Below are 18654 nucleotides of genomic sequence, written 5' to 3'. Positions count from 1 at the left end.
TTAAAAGAAAAAAGAAATGAAGCTAAGGAAATGCAAAATTGCTAAGTTTTACTGAAATGAAGTCAGTAGTAACCTGACAGAGACCAAGATAAACTTAAGATAAATATAGACATCTCTAGAGCAACCACTACAATAATACCTCAACATATAAATTCAGTGGATTTAAAATGGTACACTATAAAGACTGACAACCCAAAATAAAGCAGCAAGAAAGTTATAATAAAAACCCCTTAAGACATACAGAAAACAAAAGAGCACACATAAATTCAATCTTACCAATATTTACATTAAATAAGTAGATTACATATTCCAATCAAAAGGCAGAGCCTATTACATTGGATTTTAAAAACTCAAGACCCAACTATGTGCTTTCCATAACAGACACATCTTAAATTAAAAGGCATAATAAATTAATAAGGGGCATAAAAAGAGGGACGCCTGGGTGGCTCAGTTGGTTAAGCAGCTGCCTTTGGCTCAGGTCATGATCCCAGCGTCCTGGGATCAAGTCCTGCCATCGGGCTCCTTGCTCTGCAGGGAGCCTGCTTCTCCCTCTGCCTCTGCCTGCCACTCTGTCTGCCTGTGCTCGCTCGCTCTCTCTCTCTGACAAATAAATAAAATCTTTAAAAAAAAAAAGGGGCAGAAAAAGATACATCAGACAAATGGTATACATAAGACAGTTGAAGTAGCTATATTAACATCAAACAAAATAAACTTTAAGATAAAAAAAATTACTAAAAGATACTTCATAATGATAAATAGTTCAATACAGCAGTAAAACAATGATAAATGAACATGAACCTAATAATAGGATCAAAATAGATGAAGGAAAAATTGACAGATATAAAAAAGAAACAAATATTTAATAGGCAGAATCAGAGGTATCAATACTCCTTTATCAGTAATGGAAAGAAAAACTACACAAAAATCAGGAAGTATACGGAAGACTTACACAACACTATCAACCAACAGACAGAGAATACCCCACCCAACAGCAACAGAACACACATTAGCTTCTAACAAGGAAAATTCTCAAAGACAGACCGTATTGTTGACCATAAAATATTATCAATAAATGTTAAAGGACTGAAAGTGTACAAATGATGTTTTCTGTATACATCAGAGGCCAATAAATCCCACTCACAGGCTGAATACAGATCACTGCATTTTGCATATAAAGTTTTATTGCAACATAACCACACCTATTCATTTACTTATTGTCTATGATGCTTTCATGTTTCAGGGGCAGAACTGAGTTGTTGCAATATAAACCATACGGCTGCAAAAGCTAAAACTGCAGAAAAACTTAGTAAATCTCTGAGTTGGTTTAGAAAAAACAAATCTGGAGAACTCCCAAATATTCAATTTACAAGAAACACTTCCAAATAACCCACTGGTCAATGAGGACCTTACAAGAAAAAATTTAAAAGTATCTTAATTAAATGACATATCAAATGAAGCTTACAATGGTTGAATCAGGAAGGAAGAAAATTCTAAAATAAATATTCACCTTAAGCAGCTAGGGAAAAAAGGGCAAGTCAAACCCAAAGTAGAATACACTAAATTATAAAGATTCATTCATTCATTATTTATTTATTTATTCATGAGAGAGAGAAAGGAAGGAGGAGATGGACAGGGAGGAGAGCAGCAGATGTCCCGCTGAGCATGGAGCACACCCCAATGAGGCGCTCAATCTACAACCCCAAGATCATGACCTGAGCTGAAACCAAGACTCCCAACACTAAACTTATTAGGTCACCCAAGTGCCCCAGAATGCACTAAATTATAAATAGCAGATAAAAAATGAATAGAATAGTTGGGGCGCCTGGGTGGCTCAGTGGGTTAGAGCCTCTGCCTTTGGCTCGGGTCATGGTCCCAGGGTTCTGGGATCAAGCCCCACATCGGGCTCTCTGCTCAGTGGGGAGCCTGCTTCCCCCTCTCTCTCTGCCTGCCTCTCTGCCTACTTGTGATCTGTATCTGTCAAATAAATAAATAAAATCTTAACAAAAAAATGAATAGAAATACAAAGAGAAAAATCAATTAAACAGTTAATTTTTTAAAAAATTTTATTTATTTGACAGAGAAAGAGAGATCACAAGTAGGCAGAGGAGGCAGGCAGAGGGGGAAGGGGAAGCAGGCTCCCCCTGAGAAGAAAGCCTGACCCAGGGCTTGACCCCAGGACCCTGAGATCATGACCTGAGCCGAAGGCAGAGACTTTAACTCACTGAGCCACCCAAGTGCCCCAAAAGTTAATTATTTTATTTTATTTTTTAAAGGTTTTATTTATTTATTTGACAGACAGAGACTACAAGTAGGCAGAGAGGCAGGCAGAAAGAGGAAGGGAAGCAGGCTCCCTGCCGAGCAGAGAGCCCCATGCAGGGCTCGATCCCAGGACCCTGAGACCATGACCTGAGCTGAAGGCAGAGGCTTCAACCCACGGAGCCACCCAGGTTCCCCCCAAAAGTTAATTATTTTAAAAGAACAACTGATAAAATGACCAAAAAAAGAAAAAGGGAAAAAAAAGTAATTATACAGCAAAATTTGTGCTTCAGATACTGTACTATTTTTATATTAATTTGGGTATTTTAAGATTTTATGTCAAATCTCAAAAAAGCTTTTGAGAGAGAAAATACAAATTTCATGCAAATCAAAGTGAAAGTTTAGAAATATGCAAATTATTAAAAAATAAACCTACCAAAACTAAAGAGATAAGAAATCTGGATATTCTGGTACTTATTAAAGAAGTTAAAGCCATAATTAAAAATTTCCCCACAAAGAAAACCCCAGACCTGGACGGTTTTACTGTTAATTCTTTGTAACACTTAAGAAGAAAATGTTACCAATCTCTTACCAACTCTTCCAAGGATTACAAAAAGAAATAACAGGAATGCCTGGGTAGCTCGGTTAAGCTACTGCCTTTGGCTCAGGTCATTATCCTGGTATCCCAGGATAGAGTCCCACATCAGCTTCCCTGCTTAGCTTCACCCTCAAACCCTCCCCCCTCAGGCTCTCTGTCTCTCATTCTCTCTCTCTCTCAAATAAATAAATACAATCTTTAAAAAAATAAAAAGGAACTGTGTTCACAGGGAATACTACTCAGAAATAAAACATGAATGAACTGATATACATACTATGGTGGATGAAACTTAAGACATTGTGTTGAATGAAAGTATATTTTGAGTCCATTTATATACAGTTTTAGAATAAGCAAAACCTCTCCATCATGATAAAGAAAAACAGTGGCCCAGGGTCCAAGTCAGGTTAGCAGGAATTGAATTGGACAGAATAGGAACTTCCTGAAGTGGCAGAAGTTTTGTGGGTTACTTAGTTTAAGATGTACTTTGCCAAGAACCCACTGAACTGTTAGATCTATGCATCTGACCATTTGTAAGTTACATCAATAAAATAAATGCTTCACTTAAAAAAATAATCAAGCCATTGCAAATGACTGACCAAAATCTGGCCAGTCCAGGTAAAGATCTAGTCCTGTAATTCTTGACTTAGGAAAGCAAATATAACCAGTTTCTCTAGTGATAAAAGTTTATTCATATACTAAATTCTGCAACTTCTTATAGAGACACTGAGAAGTTAACAGACAATGTCTTAGCAAGCCTCAAGAAATGAATGTGCACTGATTTTTTTTAAATAAAAGCATCAGTGAACACATACTGTTGAATTACAATGATGACAAATGAAACTAAGATTTCCAGGTTAATACGAAAATACCTATTAAAATGACTTCAGGAATAGCTGCTAGCAATTTGTTTGTGACATTTAGCCATTTTTCTCTCCTAAATCTACATATTTTCAGTGCATCTGGTCATATTAAGAAGAAAGCCTGAGTTATTTTTAAATGATCTTTCACACTGACTTTCCCTCTAATATAAATATGAGCGCTAAACAGAAGCATCACTGTGAAACCTGAAGGTTTCAGAGAGAACTTGGTCCTGTCAACATTTTGATTTCAGAACAGTGAGACAATAAATTTATTTTTAAGCCACCAGTTTGTACTATTTTGTTACAAAGCCCTAAGAAAGTAATACAAATGTACTATTTATATATACCACAATTCTCATTACTAGATTATTTCATTAGTAACTTAAAAACATTTAGAAAAGATTATTAAATGAATGAACACATTAACAAATTTCTCCTAAAAAAGAAATGTCCTATATTTCACTGTGAGAGCAGTAATTCTTTTCATATTATTAAAATACTATGAATATGGGCATCACTACAAACTATGTGTACATTTGTAGAAAAATCAGAAGACACATGGGAGTTTGAAATGTTTATCAAAGAACACACAAAACTGAATAAAATTTTTATTTTAAAATATCACAAATAATTATAAAGATAAATGTCTCAGCTACACAAACTGTTTTATATATTTATGTGTATGTGTATATATATGTGTCCACATATATACACACACAATATATATACACATGTATTTAAACTTTGCTTCATCTTTCATCTTTTTATCTGCGTAAAAAGAAGAACACTTTCCTCATTCAGGAGATTTTTGATGTTGTAATAATTACCTAGAAGAAAAGTGGTAAGAAAAAAAATTATTTCCATAGGCATCATTTCCTTTTGACTAAATATTTAGCCATCACTAACGCAGTTACAGAATATATTACCAAACTTTTTCTTAAATCAGTTCATCTAACCTAAAGTCAGTCTTATTCAACTCCATGAACTAAAAAATCCAAGAGTTAACCATCACTTGTGATCCAGACAAGGTTTGAAAGAAATGAAAATCTCACATCATTCTGATAATGAATGCAAAGGTGAATTAGACAAGGGTGAAGAAAGAGAAAATTTCTGTATATTCAAACTAATACATACTAAGATTAACTGAGTTACAATAAATGAAATGTGTTCACAACAGTGCTGGTACACACTAAGGACTATATGAACACTGCTACTATTATTGTCTCCTTTCATTAGAATGTAAGCTCCATAAGGACAGGGAGTTTTCCCCTATTTTCCTCACTTATGTATCCTATACTCTTAGAGCAGTGCTTGACAGACTCTCTGTTGAATGATGAATAGATAAATGAACAAATTAAAAGTTCTCTTTCCAGAGGCTTGTGCCCTTTAATAGCTGATGAAACATACTATTCTGTATGTTTAAAATAATCTACTAAAAATTGCTTGACTACATAATCTCTTATAGATAATATAGCAGAAATAATTTTCCTCCTATCCTAGACACAACTAAATATTTTTACATTTTGCAATAAGCAATTCTTATCCAATTTCCATGTACCCATATACTAACATACTTACCTAATGACAAAATCAAAATATGTATTGTCATGAGTCACATGACATTTTATTATGACCAGTGTGGCTTCCATTTGCATGGTACTCATGAGCAACTATATAAATATTTTAACTATATGAAAGAAGATTGTCTTTATTTTTCTTACCTGAAGGAACATAGAAGGAATCCCCAGTTGTTATTATATAAGGTGTTTCATGTAAGGTACATAAAAGGTCACCAAAGTTAACATAAAAAACCTGTGAAATTAAAAATTAAAATCTCATTTCAAATTGAACCACCACCACAACACAGTACAAAGAAATTTAAAGGAAATGCAGTAAGCAGAATAATGACCCTCCAAAGATGTCCACACTCTAATCTCCAGAATTTGTTTTGTTACAGGGCAAAGGGGACCTTGAGACTGGGAGATAGGTTAAGTCTGGATTATATAGTTGGGCCTATTTTAATCACGTAAACCGTTAAAAGTGGAGAGTTTCTCCCGGAAGCAGAAGAGATGAAGCAGAGGAAAACCAGAGAAATTCAAAACATGAAAAGGACACAGACTGTTTGCTAGCACTGAAGATAAGAGGGCCATGAGTCAAGAAATATAGGCTATTTCTAGAAGCTGGGAATGAACTCTGGCCAACAGCCAGCAAGGAAATGGGAGCCTCAGTCCTACAACATGGAACTAATTCTGCCAATAACCTAAAGAAACCTGAAAGCAGATTCATAAGGCAACAGACTGGGGTAATTTTCCAAGTTCACAATGTAAATGGCAGAAACGAGATTTGAACTCAGGCACTTTGATTCCAGAATTCACACTCTTAACCACTATGAAATGCTGACTCCCCAAATAGGGGGAAAAACTCTTCAAATGGTTCCAAAGTATGGTACCTTATAATTTAATTTTAAAAAATATTATATCTTAAAATAATTTTGCATTAATTGAAAAGACAAAAAGGTAACAAACATACTACCCAGAAGGTCAAGCATATATTTCTAGGTGTTTTTTTTTTCTTTATCTATTTAGCTTAGCTATGTACACCTCTTTCCACTTCTGCAAACATCTTAGTAGGAAGGTTTTTGAAGTACACAAATATAGGATGATGAATTCCCATGAATACCTAACACTAACAACCTTCCCTGTTCCATCTCTTTACTTCCCCCATTCCATGTTATTTTGCAATAAATACCCCAGCATCATAAATCATCTGTAAATATTTCAGAGTATAATAAAAAAAATCAAGATGTTTTTAATTTTTTAAAGTTTATTATTATTATTATTATTATTGTTAGTGATCTCCATACTCAGCATGTGGCTTCAACTCAGGACCACAAAAAAAAAAAAGTCACATGTTCTACCAATAGAACCAGCCAGGCAAACCTGAAGGTGCTTTTTAAAAACACGACTATAACAGTTTTATCACAACTAAACATAAATGAATATTTAATATCAAATACCCAGTCAGTATTAAATTTCCAATTGTTTCTTAAATGTATTGTTTAAGAGGTTGTTTATCCTCTTAAATTGCTCCATCTATAGTGGTTCTCAATTTGGGGGTGATTTCTCAATTTCAGGAGACAACAGGCAATGTCTGGGGACATTTCTGATTTTTACAACTAGAGGAGTACTACCAGAATCTACTTGGCAGAGGCCAGGGATGCTACCAAACATCCCACAATGCACAGGAAGCCCCTCAACCACAAAGCACTATCCAGTCTAAAATTTCAGTAGTGCCATGGTTGAGAAACAATGATCTATAGGTTCTACTTGGTTTTTATTCCTTGCAACTTATTTTTTAAAGAAATCAAGCAGCAAAGTTTGCTGTAAAAATCTTTGCATAGCTGAATTTTGCTGATTACAACCCCTGGGTATCATATGAAAGGTCATCTATTCTTTATTTCCTATAAATTGGTGGTTAGAGTTTGATCAAATTCAGGTATTTTTGTTGTTTGCTTTATAGGTCTTTTTGTTTGCTTGTTTTTTAAAGGAGATGGAAGCTGCAAGACTATTTCATACACAGTGTTGTATTCTTCCATCAGGAGGCACATAATGTCTGGTTATCTTCTTTTTATTTTTTTTTCTCCTTCTTTTTATTTTATTTTTTAAATATTTTTTAATTAATTTTTTTTTTTTACCCCTCCTCCCACTCTCCTTCCACCAACTCTGTTTGTTTCCTATATATAAGAGTCTCTATGGTCTGTTTCCCTGATTTCGTCTTGTCTTATTTTTTCCTCTCTTCCCCTGTGATCCTGGTTTTTTTTTCCTGTTTTGTTTCTTAAATTCCACATGAGTGAGCTCATATGAATAATTCTTTCTCTCTCTGACTGACTTACTTCATTTAGTATAATACCCTCTAGTTCCATCCACATCATTGCAAAAGACAAGATTTCTTTTTTTGATGGCTGAGTAATATTCCATTGCATGTGTATGTATATATACACACACGCACACACACACACACACACACATCATCTTTATCCATTCATCTGTCAATGGACATCTGGGCTCTTTCCATAGTTTGGCTATTGTGTACACTGCTGCTATTAACACTGGGGTGCAAGTGCCCCTTCAGATCACACATTTGTATCTTTGGGGTAAATCCCTAGTAGTGCAATTGCTGGGTCGTACAGTAGCTCTATTTTCAACTTTCAGGGTTGTCTTCTTTTTTAGATATTAGCAGACATTGATACTCAATGCCTAAACAGATCCAACAGTTTATCAAGGATTACAAAATGATAATATTTCATTCTACTCTTTCTTTTTCATTAATTGGAATTTCTTTTTAAAGATTTTATTAATTTGAGAGAGAGAGAGTACAAGTAGGGGGTACATCAGAGGGAGAGGGAGAAGCAGGCTCCCCATTGAGCAGGTAGCCTGATGCAGGGCTCAATCCCAGGAACATGGGATCATGATCTGAGTCAAAGGCAGATGCTTAACCGACTGAGCCACCCAGGGACCCCTAAATGAAATATTTCTAACAAAAACAAACTTTACTTCATTTTTATTTGGTTACTTAATAGTACATTTTATAAGAAAAGGGCAGAAAAAATATTTGATTATTTCCCTTTATTTACCATTTGTTGTCAAAATAAGTTAGCCTCCTAGAATTCTCCAAGAGTGGTGAATTAGTTTTTCTTTTTGTAGCAGTCTTTCAAATTCATGAATTTAGATGTAATAGATATGTATCAATCCACTTAAGTTATTCTTATTTACTCAAAACACTTCAAGCTCAGGGGTACCTGGGTGATACAGTCAAGCAGCCTCCAACTCTTGGTTTCAGCTCAGGTCATGGTCTCAGGGTTGTGGGACTGAGCCCCGTGTCACACTCCACGCTCAGCACAGAGTCTGCTTGAGACCCTCTCCCTTTCCCTCTCCCAATCCTCCCCACATTCTCTTTCTAAAATAAATAAATAAATCTTTAAAAATATATATTTCAAGCTCAGCTCCAGGCCTCCATTCAGACATTTCTCTAAGGAACTCTGGTTCTTTAAAGTATATTGCTCTAACTTTTTTTTAGTTCTGGAACATTTATTGTCTAATTTTCAATTATTTCCACCCCTTCACTCATTTGGTTTTATTTCCTCTCTTCTGTTTTTTTTCCTGTTGTCCACATCACTTCACTTTTATATTTTATATTACCTAATTTTTTATATTTATATTATATAATATATTTTACATATATATTATATATTTTATATTTACATAATACAATAAAATATATATTTTATATTTCCATTTCTAAATCTCATCTTTTGGGAGAGCTCCACAACCAGATCCCATAGTTAATCTGTTAATTCTTTTGTGGTTTCATTTTAACAAATCTACTACTGCTACTATCTCCCTCTCATACAGACTTTTTAACATTGAGTTTGAAGGAAAGAGTTAACAGCCTATGCTAGTTCTCTATCTGGTCCCTTTTGTTTTTCAAAAGCATATATTTAAAAGTGTGCTTCATGTTTTAAAAAATGTAAAAATACTCTGATATTAAAAAAAACAACTTTAACTCTGATTTCCATTATAAAAAGTTAAAGGCAATATTTAGAAGAAATAAAAATAAACTATAATCATCTGATAACATGTTATTTTTCTATAGTTCTTTCAATTTTCATTTTTAAATTCTAGTCAGAATAAAACAGTTTTCTATTTTCCATAATTTTGCTTAAATATTTATCCTAAAGTTCTTCTTATATGGCTATTCTTCAAAAATATATGCTTAAACTGATATAAAAATACTTATTACAGTACCTGGAACATCTAAATGCTATATAACTGCTTATTATCATATAATGACATCTTATTATAAAGTCAAAATATAAAATATAACCATTTCTTTCTGCAACACTTTTCAATAGTTTCTAATTTTTGCAATTACTATCAATGGTACAAAAAATACCTATATATGTCCAGTTTCCCTACCCTTTATTTTCTGAGGAAATATACTGAAATAAGAGTCAGAAATCAAAGGGTACAGATATTTTTCCAATAATTTCTACTAGCTCAGTAAATATAAACTATTCTTGTTTTTAATGTTTTTTAATGTGCATTCCTTTGAATAGTAGCCATATTAAATACTTTCAAACATTTACTATTTAAATTTACTATTTAAATTTTCTTTTGTCTAATAAAGGCATCACAGTTTATGGGTAACTGGTATTATTTCAATGATGATATTTCATAATGCTTGTCTTATTAACTGTTCCTTAATTATTGTGTAGAAATCATCATTACTTTAGTTAGTTAAATGTGTTTTTTACTCTTTTTTTTTATTTTTTTTTTTATTTTTTTATTTGACAGAGAGAGAGAGATCACAAGTAGGCAGAGAGGCAGGCAGAGAGAGAGGAGGAAGCAGGCTCCCTGCGGAGCAGAGAGCCTGATGCAGGGCTCGATCCCAGGACCCTGAGATCATGACCTGAGCTGAAGGCAGCGGCTTAATCCACTGAGCCACCCAGGCGCCCCTGTTTTTTACTCTTTTAATAGCACCTGGAGATCTTTATCATTTTAAGATTGGATTAAAGTACTTTCTAATTCTACCAAACTAAGGTATTAATGAGTTACTCTTTCATGTGTGCCTTCTTTTGTCTCAATTTGCCCTTCTTTGATAATATAAACCCAAGGGTCCTCATGTTCCTTCTCTTTTTCTTTCTTGAGTAAAGTAATTGTTTTGAATGCAATACTCCAGTAACCCAAGATACCACAGGTTCTTGAAATGTTACATACTGAAAAATGTGCCTTAGACTCAGTATTTTTAAACGGCAGTAAAACAGTAAATATATATATTTTTTAAAGATCTGATTGATTGATTGATTTGTCAGAAAGAGAGAGCAAAAGCAGAGGAACAGCAGGCAGAGGGAGAAGCAGGCTCCCCACCGAGTAAGGAGCCGGATGTGGGACTCAATCCCAGGACCCTAGGATCGTGACCTGAGCCCAAGACACGCTCAACCAACTGAGCCACCCAGGCATCCCTAAAATAGTAAATATTATTAAAATTTGGTGATATTCAAATTCTGCAATTTTCAAATTCAAAATGTACAAATATAACATATATATACTTCACATCAGTGGTGCAAGGTTGTGTGTCTCCAATGAGAGAACAAAGACGGACTCACCTTGAATCTCATTATAATTTCAGCCAGTAATGCTGCCACATACAGTATTATTTAGTACTTATTGAAATAACTAGCTCCTACTCCTTAGTCTACTGCTAATTACATGATTCTGAGAAAGACTTTTAAAACCTCATTATTGCTAAACTACATGATCAGTGAAATTTAGACTTAATTTTCACCAGCTCTAATGATTTGTTTGCAAACCTATACTCTACCGTTCCTCAAAGTAAAGAACATTCCTTAAACTTTTAAATTTCAAAGTTACACAGCTATGCCCAGAACAGGTACTTATTAAATAACCATTGCCTGATTGACTCTAACCAGATTTAACAGAAAAATTCTCTATGTACCACAATAATATCATTTCTGTGAAAACAGCATTTTTAATGCCTCATCAAGTCCAATAAATCAGAGTTATGCCAATAGAAAAACATAAACATATGGAGAAATACACTCACCAATATATCTGAGCCAACATGCTGCTTTCCCTTTTCTTGAAGTGGTCCCAATATCAATTTTCCAGAAGAAAAAATAGGTGTATCCAGTGTTTTATACACTTTCAACTCACCATGCGCAACACAAAATTGATATGTATCTCGTGGCCTTAAAAGTTCTAAGGGAAAAACACTAATATAAATATAAAGCAACAGCAATAGTAATGCTCAATAATATAACATATATACACACATATACAATAGCATTATTCCTAGATATAAACCTGGCTTACAAAGACAGAAGTGATTAAGGTCATTTACTTGAGCTAGAATGGTAGAGGTCAAATTTTGTCTGTCTCACAAGTTGTGTGACCAGGCAAGTTACTTCTCTTTGCCTCTGTTTTCTTTTCTCTAAAATGGGACAATAATAGTTCATCTATGTTAGAGTTGTGAATATCAAATGAATAAATGTGTATAAAGTATTTAAAATACTGCCTGGCACAATTAATAAGCATTAGTTAAGTCTTAGCTATTAATAAAAAAATGGCAGAATTATTATTATTTCTATTATAGCTCAGAGAACAAAGTTAGCTAAGAAACAAGATTTCCACATCTTTATAAAGTTTAACATGGCCCACAATTAACAAATGTATCATAATAGATTATTTTGTGCTTGCTTGACTGATTATTAAACAGCAAGATTTTTATCAAGTAAAGCCAGAGTACTTACTGTTGCTCACAAATCACTATCTTAATTCTGAATTCCCCTTTTACTTATAAACCTTTCCAAATATATAGTTAATATATTCTTCTGCAATCAACTTCTGTTTCCTTGGGTATTTAGGAATGTTAGTAATCTCACAGATTATAGAATACAAAAAATATATAGACTCAAGAAACAGACAAAAAGTTATGAACTCCTGACAACCCTGACAACTTTTCTAACCTGATACAATATAGCAATGTTTTTGGTTAAGAACGTTACACTAAACAAAATTTTCTGTACTTCTACCTCTGTTGCGAAATAAACAATCCGATCATAAAAATACTTAATACTACTTAAGCTATCAAATGGAACCTATTTCACAGCCCCATTACTGCCACTCTGGTTTGAACTATTTGTCCTCTGACTTAGGAGAAATTAGTCCTGAGTACTCACTGGTATAGCCAAAACAGCTAAAACATTTAAACATTTCCTATATGTAAATATTGCCTGTTGGTATATAGCTAAGTGGTCCCTATTTGACCTTACCACACTATAGCTCATCTTTTGAGCCAGTCATGGTCTCAGAGACAATGTACTTTTAATGCCTATTAGATACGACGGTAGGCCTCTAGGATCCCTCTGCTGGCCTTAAGGTTAACTGTGGCATTTATGGCATGCCGATCAATGTCCTTGCTCGTCATCACTCTAAAGCTCTGATCTCCCAGGTACTATTATTGGCATCCCATGATGCAGAAGGCTGTCTAAATCCTGTCCACAATCCCTGTCTGGACTCATAGTAAGGGTATGTTCTAGGATCTACCAGCTAAATTGCAACAACTGCCCATAAAAAAGCCCTGTTCCCACGTATCATCTTGGTTAAAGAAGGCCTGGGCCCTACTGGGGGAGGCAACACTCCTGATGATAGCACCTGCACCGTAGAGGATAAATGCATTGTGTTATATGTCCCTCCACATTGTTTGCTATCAGAGCTCCTCCAGAGTAGTCCTCAAAGGCTGCTCACTGGAATTAGACACTCTATGGATTTTGGCTCTAAAAGAGCTAGGAAGTAAAAGAGAAAGTAGATAGGGTAGTCATCAAGCCAGCAATCTGTCCTCACTAATTATTAAATTAAGCATTTTCATTATCCCTAATCTTACCCATGGGAATAATTTCTCTTGTTTCTGGGTCCTTTACCCTTGTTGGCTTCAATGGATCTCCCAGAGGTATACTCAGATTTACCATGAATTTATTCTCTGCAAAAGAAAAATCATTGTAATAAAGCTACTTAAAATTCTTCCCAATTAAAAAGAAGTCTGGTATTAAATACAGCTATGATAAGTTGGAAAAAAAAAAAAAAAAAAGACTACCACAGGCATAACAACCTCTTTCTATTTTCCTATTCATAAATGACCACTCTGACAAACAAAAATTCAAAAACCACAATGATTTAATACAGAAGCAAACATACTAAACTTATTTTCTGCAAACCTGTTATGACAACTCTTGATACTCTTGCATCATCAAGAAAGTTTAGAATATTCTTTCAGAGAGCGAGAAGTATAAAATACACTTCAGAAAAAAATTCATTAAAAATGTCAATTTTAGGGGCGCCTGGGTGGCTCAGTGGATTAAGCCGCTGCCTTTGGCTCAGGTCATGATCTCAGGGTTCTGGGATCGAGTCCCGCATCGGGCTCTCTGCTCTGCAGGGAGCCTGCTTCCTCCTCTCTCTCTGCCTGCCTCTCTGCCTACTTGTGATCTCTCTGTCTGTCAAATAAATAAATAAAATCTTTAAAAAAAAAAAAATGTCAATTTTAATCATAATTTGACATGGGAAAAGTTAGCTTCAAATGATAGGGTAATTTACTCATGAGGAAGTGTTTTATATTATGCTATTAATGATTTTTTTAAAAAAGCAAAAATCTGTTTATTTTCAGAATTTGGGGAAAAAGTGGACATTAAAAAGTGAATTCAAGGGGGGCACCTAGGTGGCTCAGTGTTAGTTAAAGCCTCTGCCTTCGGCTCAGGTCATGATCCCAGAGCCCTGGGATCGAGCCCCATGTTAGGCTCCCTGCTCAGCAGGGAGCTGGCTTCCACCTCTCTCTCTCTACCTGCCTCTCTGCCTGCTTGTGATCTCTGCCTGTCAAATAAATGAATAAAATCTTTTTAAAAAAATTTAAAAATTAAAAAAAATTTTTTTAAAAAGTGAATTCAAAACAATAGAAAAAGAAAACACAATATTCCAAAACCTATAGGATGCAGCAAAAGCAGATGTTAAGAGTGAAATTTATGTTATAAATACTTGTATTAAGAAATAAAGTTCAAAGAAACAACTTAACATTACACAAGAACTAGAAAAAGACAGCTGAAATTTAGTAGAGGAAGGAAGTAACAAAGAAAAATCAGAAATAAATAAAAGAGAGACCAAAAGAAACACTAACATAACATTGAAAGTAATGAGCAGTTTTACCATTTGATTTATTTCGCCCAATGCTTGTCTGTGCAGTAGTGTATTGTTTAGTATTTACATGCTAAATATTTAATAGTTTACACTGTAGATTTTCCAGCTTTGTTTTATTGTTGATCTTTAGTTTTTACCACTGTGGTTGGAAAATATACTGGTATGATTTCAGTCTTCTTAAGTTCACAGGATTTGTTATGTCTCTTTTTACGTGGTTTAACCAGGGGATTCTTCTGTATTTGAAGAAATGTGTATTCTATTTTTCTTGGATGGAATGCTTTATATATATTTTTGGAACCATGTATTCTGAAGTATGTTTTGAGTTAAAAATGTTCTTGTTGAAAAAAAAGTGACTTTCACTGAGGGTACTTATTTAAAATAAAGCATATCAGAAGGGAGGTATGTGGAAGGATGGGTGAAGTAGGTGAAGGGGATTAAGAGTGTACTTATCATGATGAGTACTGAGTAATGATGTTTAGAACTGAATTGCTATATTGTACGCCTGAAACTAATAGGACACTGTATGTTAACTACACTGGAATTAAAATTTTAAAAAAACTTAATAAAAAAATAAAGAAAAAAAGATGAATTCACTCTAAAGTATTACATCTAACATTTTTACAAATAAATTACAGAATTTGTAAAGAGCTACTTCTCAGAGCACTATTATTTAAAATAAAATCTAAAGGTTACTTTCAGGAATAAGTTCATACTTCTTTCCTCATTATCAAGACAGATCCTTTTCCTAGCAACCATTTCATTGACTTTTCCAATGTTTCCTTTTGACTTCCTTTTAGATGATACTGTGTCTGGGGACAGTATTCCACCAATCACAAATCCTCCTGAAAGTTAATGACAAAAAAGGTAAATATCATACCTGAGAAAGTAAAAATATTGAACCAAAATTTAAATTACTATAGCATATTTTCTTTCAGACTACCAAAGAATATATTACGATTATATTTACAGTTAGTAACTCAAACAACACAAATACCAACCAATTTCACTTAAGTTTCTACCACACTAAATCCAGATGCACTGATGAAACATGATAGAATGATCTGTTGCTTGAAATCAAGTCAGTTTGAAAACAACACAAAAGCCAGCAATGAAATATTTATAATAATTTATATGTGAGTTTAGTTCTTTGACTTAGATATATCCATCACAGAAAGGAAGTAATTTTCTGGCTCACTGTCTATATTTCTATAGAGAAATATGATGAGCAAATGGGATGAGAATAGTAAAAGGGAATACCTAATCTTTGCCACTTACTATTTTCTCACGTTCTGATCTAATGACTTATTTCTTGCAATTAAAAATCTTGTTAATAGTATGGAATAAAAATATTCTCAAGCCACAAACTCACCTCAAACTGCTACCAAGAGAGAAAAAGATAAGCATTTTCATAGTAATCAGATAGATATGTACTTGAATCTATTCTGGCCTCATTTTTGGAGGATGATGATAAAATGAGGTAATTTATGTACATATGTAAGGTAATTTATGTACATATGTAAAAAAGTGCTTTGCACATAATATACATAAACTGTTACATCCTAATTATTGTTTGTCAGATTTTGAAGTGCAAACTGGAATTTACCTGATGGCCTTCCATGATAATCTATTCGCTCTCCCCGCCAATATTCCAAAGGTTTCAATCGTGTTCTCTTGGTCCTACGAACATTTGGTGTGTTGGAAGGCAATACTGTAAAAAGATATCACACAAAAAGGTACACACATAAATGTTTAATTGGATGGTCTTTGTAGTGGAAAGATTGATATTACCCTCTAGACACTAATGTTTCTAGACAATACAGTAGAAAAAAAATTTTACAATATATTTGTGCTTATAGTTAAAGAAATATCAATGAAAAAACAAGTTGCTAGATTGGCAAAGATTAAAAAACTTGATGACACCCGGGGTGAATGATGTTAAAGAACTCAAACATACTGTAAGTAGAAATGTAAACTGATTGAAAGCAACTTAGCCATAACTTGATTTAGAATTTAACTTATATAAAATGAATCTGCAAAAATATTCACAAAAAGAGGCAAAGCTAGAGGTGGTCTAAGACAGTAACATAGGGAAGACCCTGAGCCCACAACTTCCGTGGACATACTGAACCTGCACCTAAATATAGACCAATTTCTTCTGAAGAACTGAAAACTGACTGAAGAACTTCTGCTCAACAAAGGACAGAGGGACCACGGAGAGAAAGGGAGGAGAGACAAGACACAGTAGTATCTGGAACTCCACTCCACCTGATAACCTGCAGAAGGATGTCACTGAGAGGTGCACAGACTCACCTGCCCTGAGGCACAAAACAAACAAACAAAATACCAGTGGTTTAAAGGGTAACTAGACAGTAACTGAAGAAAATCCATTTTCTAACCTTAGAGCATCTGTCAAAAGAGGCACAGCTACTGGAACTCTCTCCAGGTCAACAGGTGCTGGCGAGCACCATTGTTTATATTCCTTCATCTTGATAATGCAGATGGGATCAAAATTCAGGTGCTCTAGCTGGCCTGCTAGGACTACCATAGCCAGACCCAGGACCCAAGCTCCAACCATCCCCAGGGTAGCACCCCATCTGCTTTGCCTCATCACACCAGGGTGACCACAGCCCAGGCACACTCCAGGTCTAGCTGGCCACCCAAAACCACCAAAACACAGAGTCTACACAGGGGATATTCTTACACAAGTCCACTTCTTCAAGACCAAGAACGGCAACTGTCCAATTTATTCACAGATACAAATAGAACATTAGACAAAATAAGGAGACATGATCATGCTCATGTTCCAAATGAAAGAGTAAGATAAAACTCAACAACAACAACAAAAAAAAACCCTAAACAAAACACAAGTAAACAATCCATCTGAAAGAGAGTTCAAAGTAATGATCATAAAAATGCTCACCAAACTTGAGAGAAGAATGGATGAACTCAGTGAGAACTTCAATAAAGAGATAAAAAAATACAAAAAAGAACCAGAGCTAAACAATACAAAACTGAAAGGAAAAACAGACTATAGGAACTGACAGCAAACTAGAGGATATAGAAGAATGGATCAATGAGATGGGTAGTAAAAAAGCACCTAAGTTGAAAAGTTAAAAGAAAAAAAATTTTTTTTAAATGAGGATAGGTTAAGGGAACCCTGGGACAACATCAAGTGTAATAACAGTAGTACTAATAGGGGTTGAAGAAGAAGAAGAAAACAGAGACAGAAGGGCAGAAAACTTAACTGAAGAAATAATAACTGAAAACTTCCCTAATTTGGGAAAGGAAACAGACATCCAAGTTCAGGAAGAACAGAGAGCAAGGAGGTCCCAATGAGGTCCACACCAACACACATAATAATTAAAACACCAAAAGTTAAGATAAAGCAGAAATCTTTTTAAAAAGCAGCAAGAAAATAAATAAATAAATAAATAAATAAATAAATTTTTAAAAAGCAGCAAGAGAAAAGCAGATAGTTATGTACAAGGGAAAACTCATAGAGATATCAACTGATTTGGGGCTCCTGGGTGGCTCAGTGGGTTAAGCCTCTGCCTGTGGCTCAGGTCATGAGTCATGATCTCATGGTTCTGGGATCGAGCCCCGCATTGGGCTCTCTGCTCAAAAGGGAGCTGCTTCATCCTGTCTCTCTGCCTGCCTCCCTGCCTATTTGTGATCTTTGTCAAATAAATAAAATATTTACCAAAAAAAGGGGGGGGGGATATCAACTGATTTTTCAGCAGAAACTTTGCATGCCAGAAAAGGGAAACAGAATATATCCAAGGTCCTGAAAGGAAAAACAAAACAAAAACAAAACAATAAAATCAAGAATGCTCTTCTAGGGAAGGTTATTCAAAACTGAAGGAGAGATATGAATTTCCTAAACAAGTTAAATTAGTTCATCACCACTAAACCAGCCTTATAAGAAATATTAAAAAAATTCCTTTAAGCAGAAAAGAAAAGGCTATAACTAGAAGAAAATTAGGAAAGGAAAATTTTCACTGGTAAAAGCAAACATATGAAAAACATAGTACATCAATCATTTATAAAGCTAGTATGAAGGTTAAAAGATAGAAATAGTAAAACCGATTATATCTAGAAAAATTATCTCTGGGATTCACAACATGGATGCGGGAGCAAAAACATAGTGCTTTTAAAATGTGTTGGAACCTATCCAACC

At 34.5% G+C, this 18654-nt stretch overlaps 1 protein-coding gene across 2 annotated transcripts in view; it reads right to left on the bottom strand.

The window, feature by feature from the left end:
- Window positions 1-2444: 2444 nt before the first annotated feature.
- CENPC (centromere protein C) overlaps window positions 2445-18654 on the bottom strand; it is a 100933-nt gene continuing 84723 nt past the window's right edge. For both annotated transcript variants that reach the window (XM_045997962.1, XM_045997963.1), the window contains 6 exons: window positions 16081-16185; window positions 15191-15319; window positions 13177-13272; window positions 11338-11492; window positions 5436-5526; window positions 2445-4541 (listed from right to left, as the gene is read on the bottom strand). In XM_045997962.1, the coding sequence (XP_045853918.1) occupies window positions 4471-4541; window positions 5436-5526; window positions 11338-11492; window positions 13177-13272; window positions 15191-15319; window positions 16081-16185 (647 nt within the window). In that variant the 3' untranslated portion in view covers window positions 2445-4470. The remainder of the gene's footprint in view (window positions 4542-5435; window positions 5527-11337; window positions 11493-13176; window positions 13273-15190; window positions 15320-16080; window positions 16186-18654) is intronic.

This window comes from Meles meles, chromosome 2 (assembly GCF_922984935.1).
Source record: "Meles meles chromosome 2, mMelMel3.1 paternal haplotype, whole genome shotgun sequence".
In the NCBI taxonomy this organism is placed as follows: domain Eukaryota; kingdom Metazoa; phylum Chordata; class Mammalia; order Carnivora; family Mustelidae; genus Meles; species Meles meles.
The sequence above is the reverse complement of the archived record's forward strand: the minus strand, read 5'-3'. Positions and strand labels throughout refer to the sequence as shown.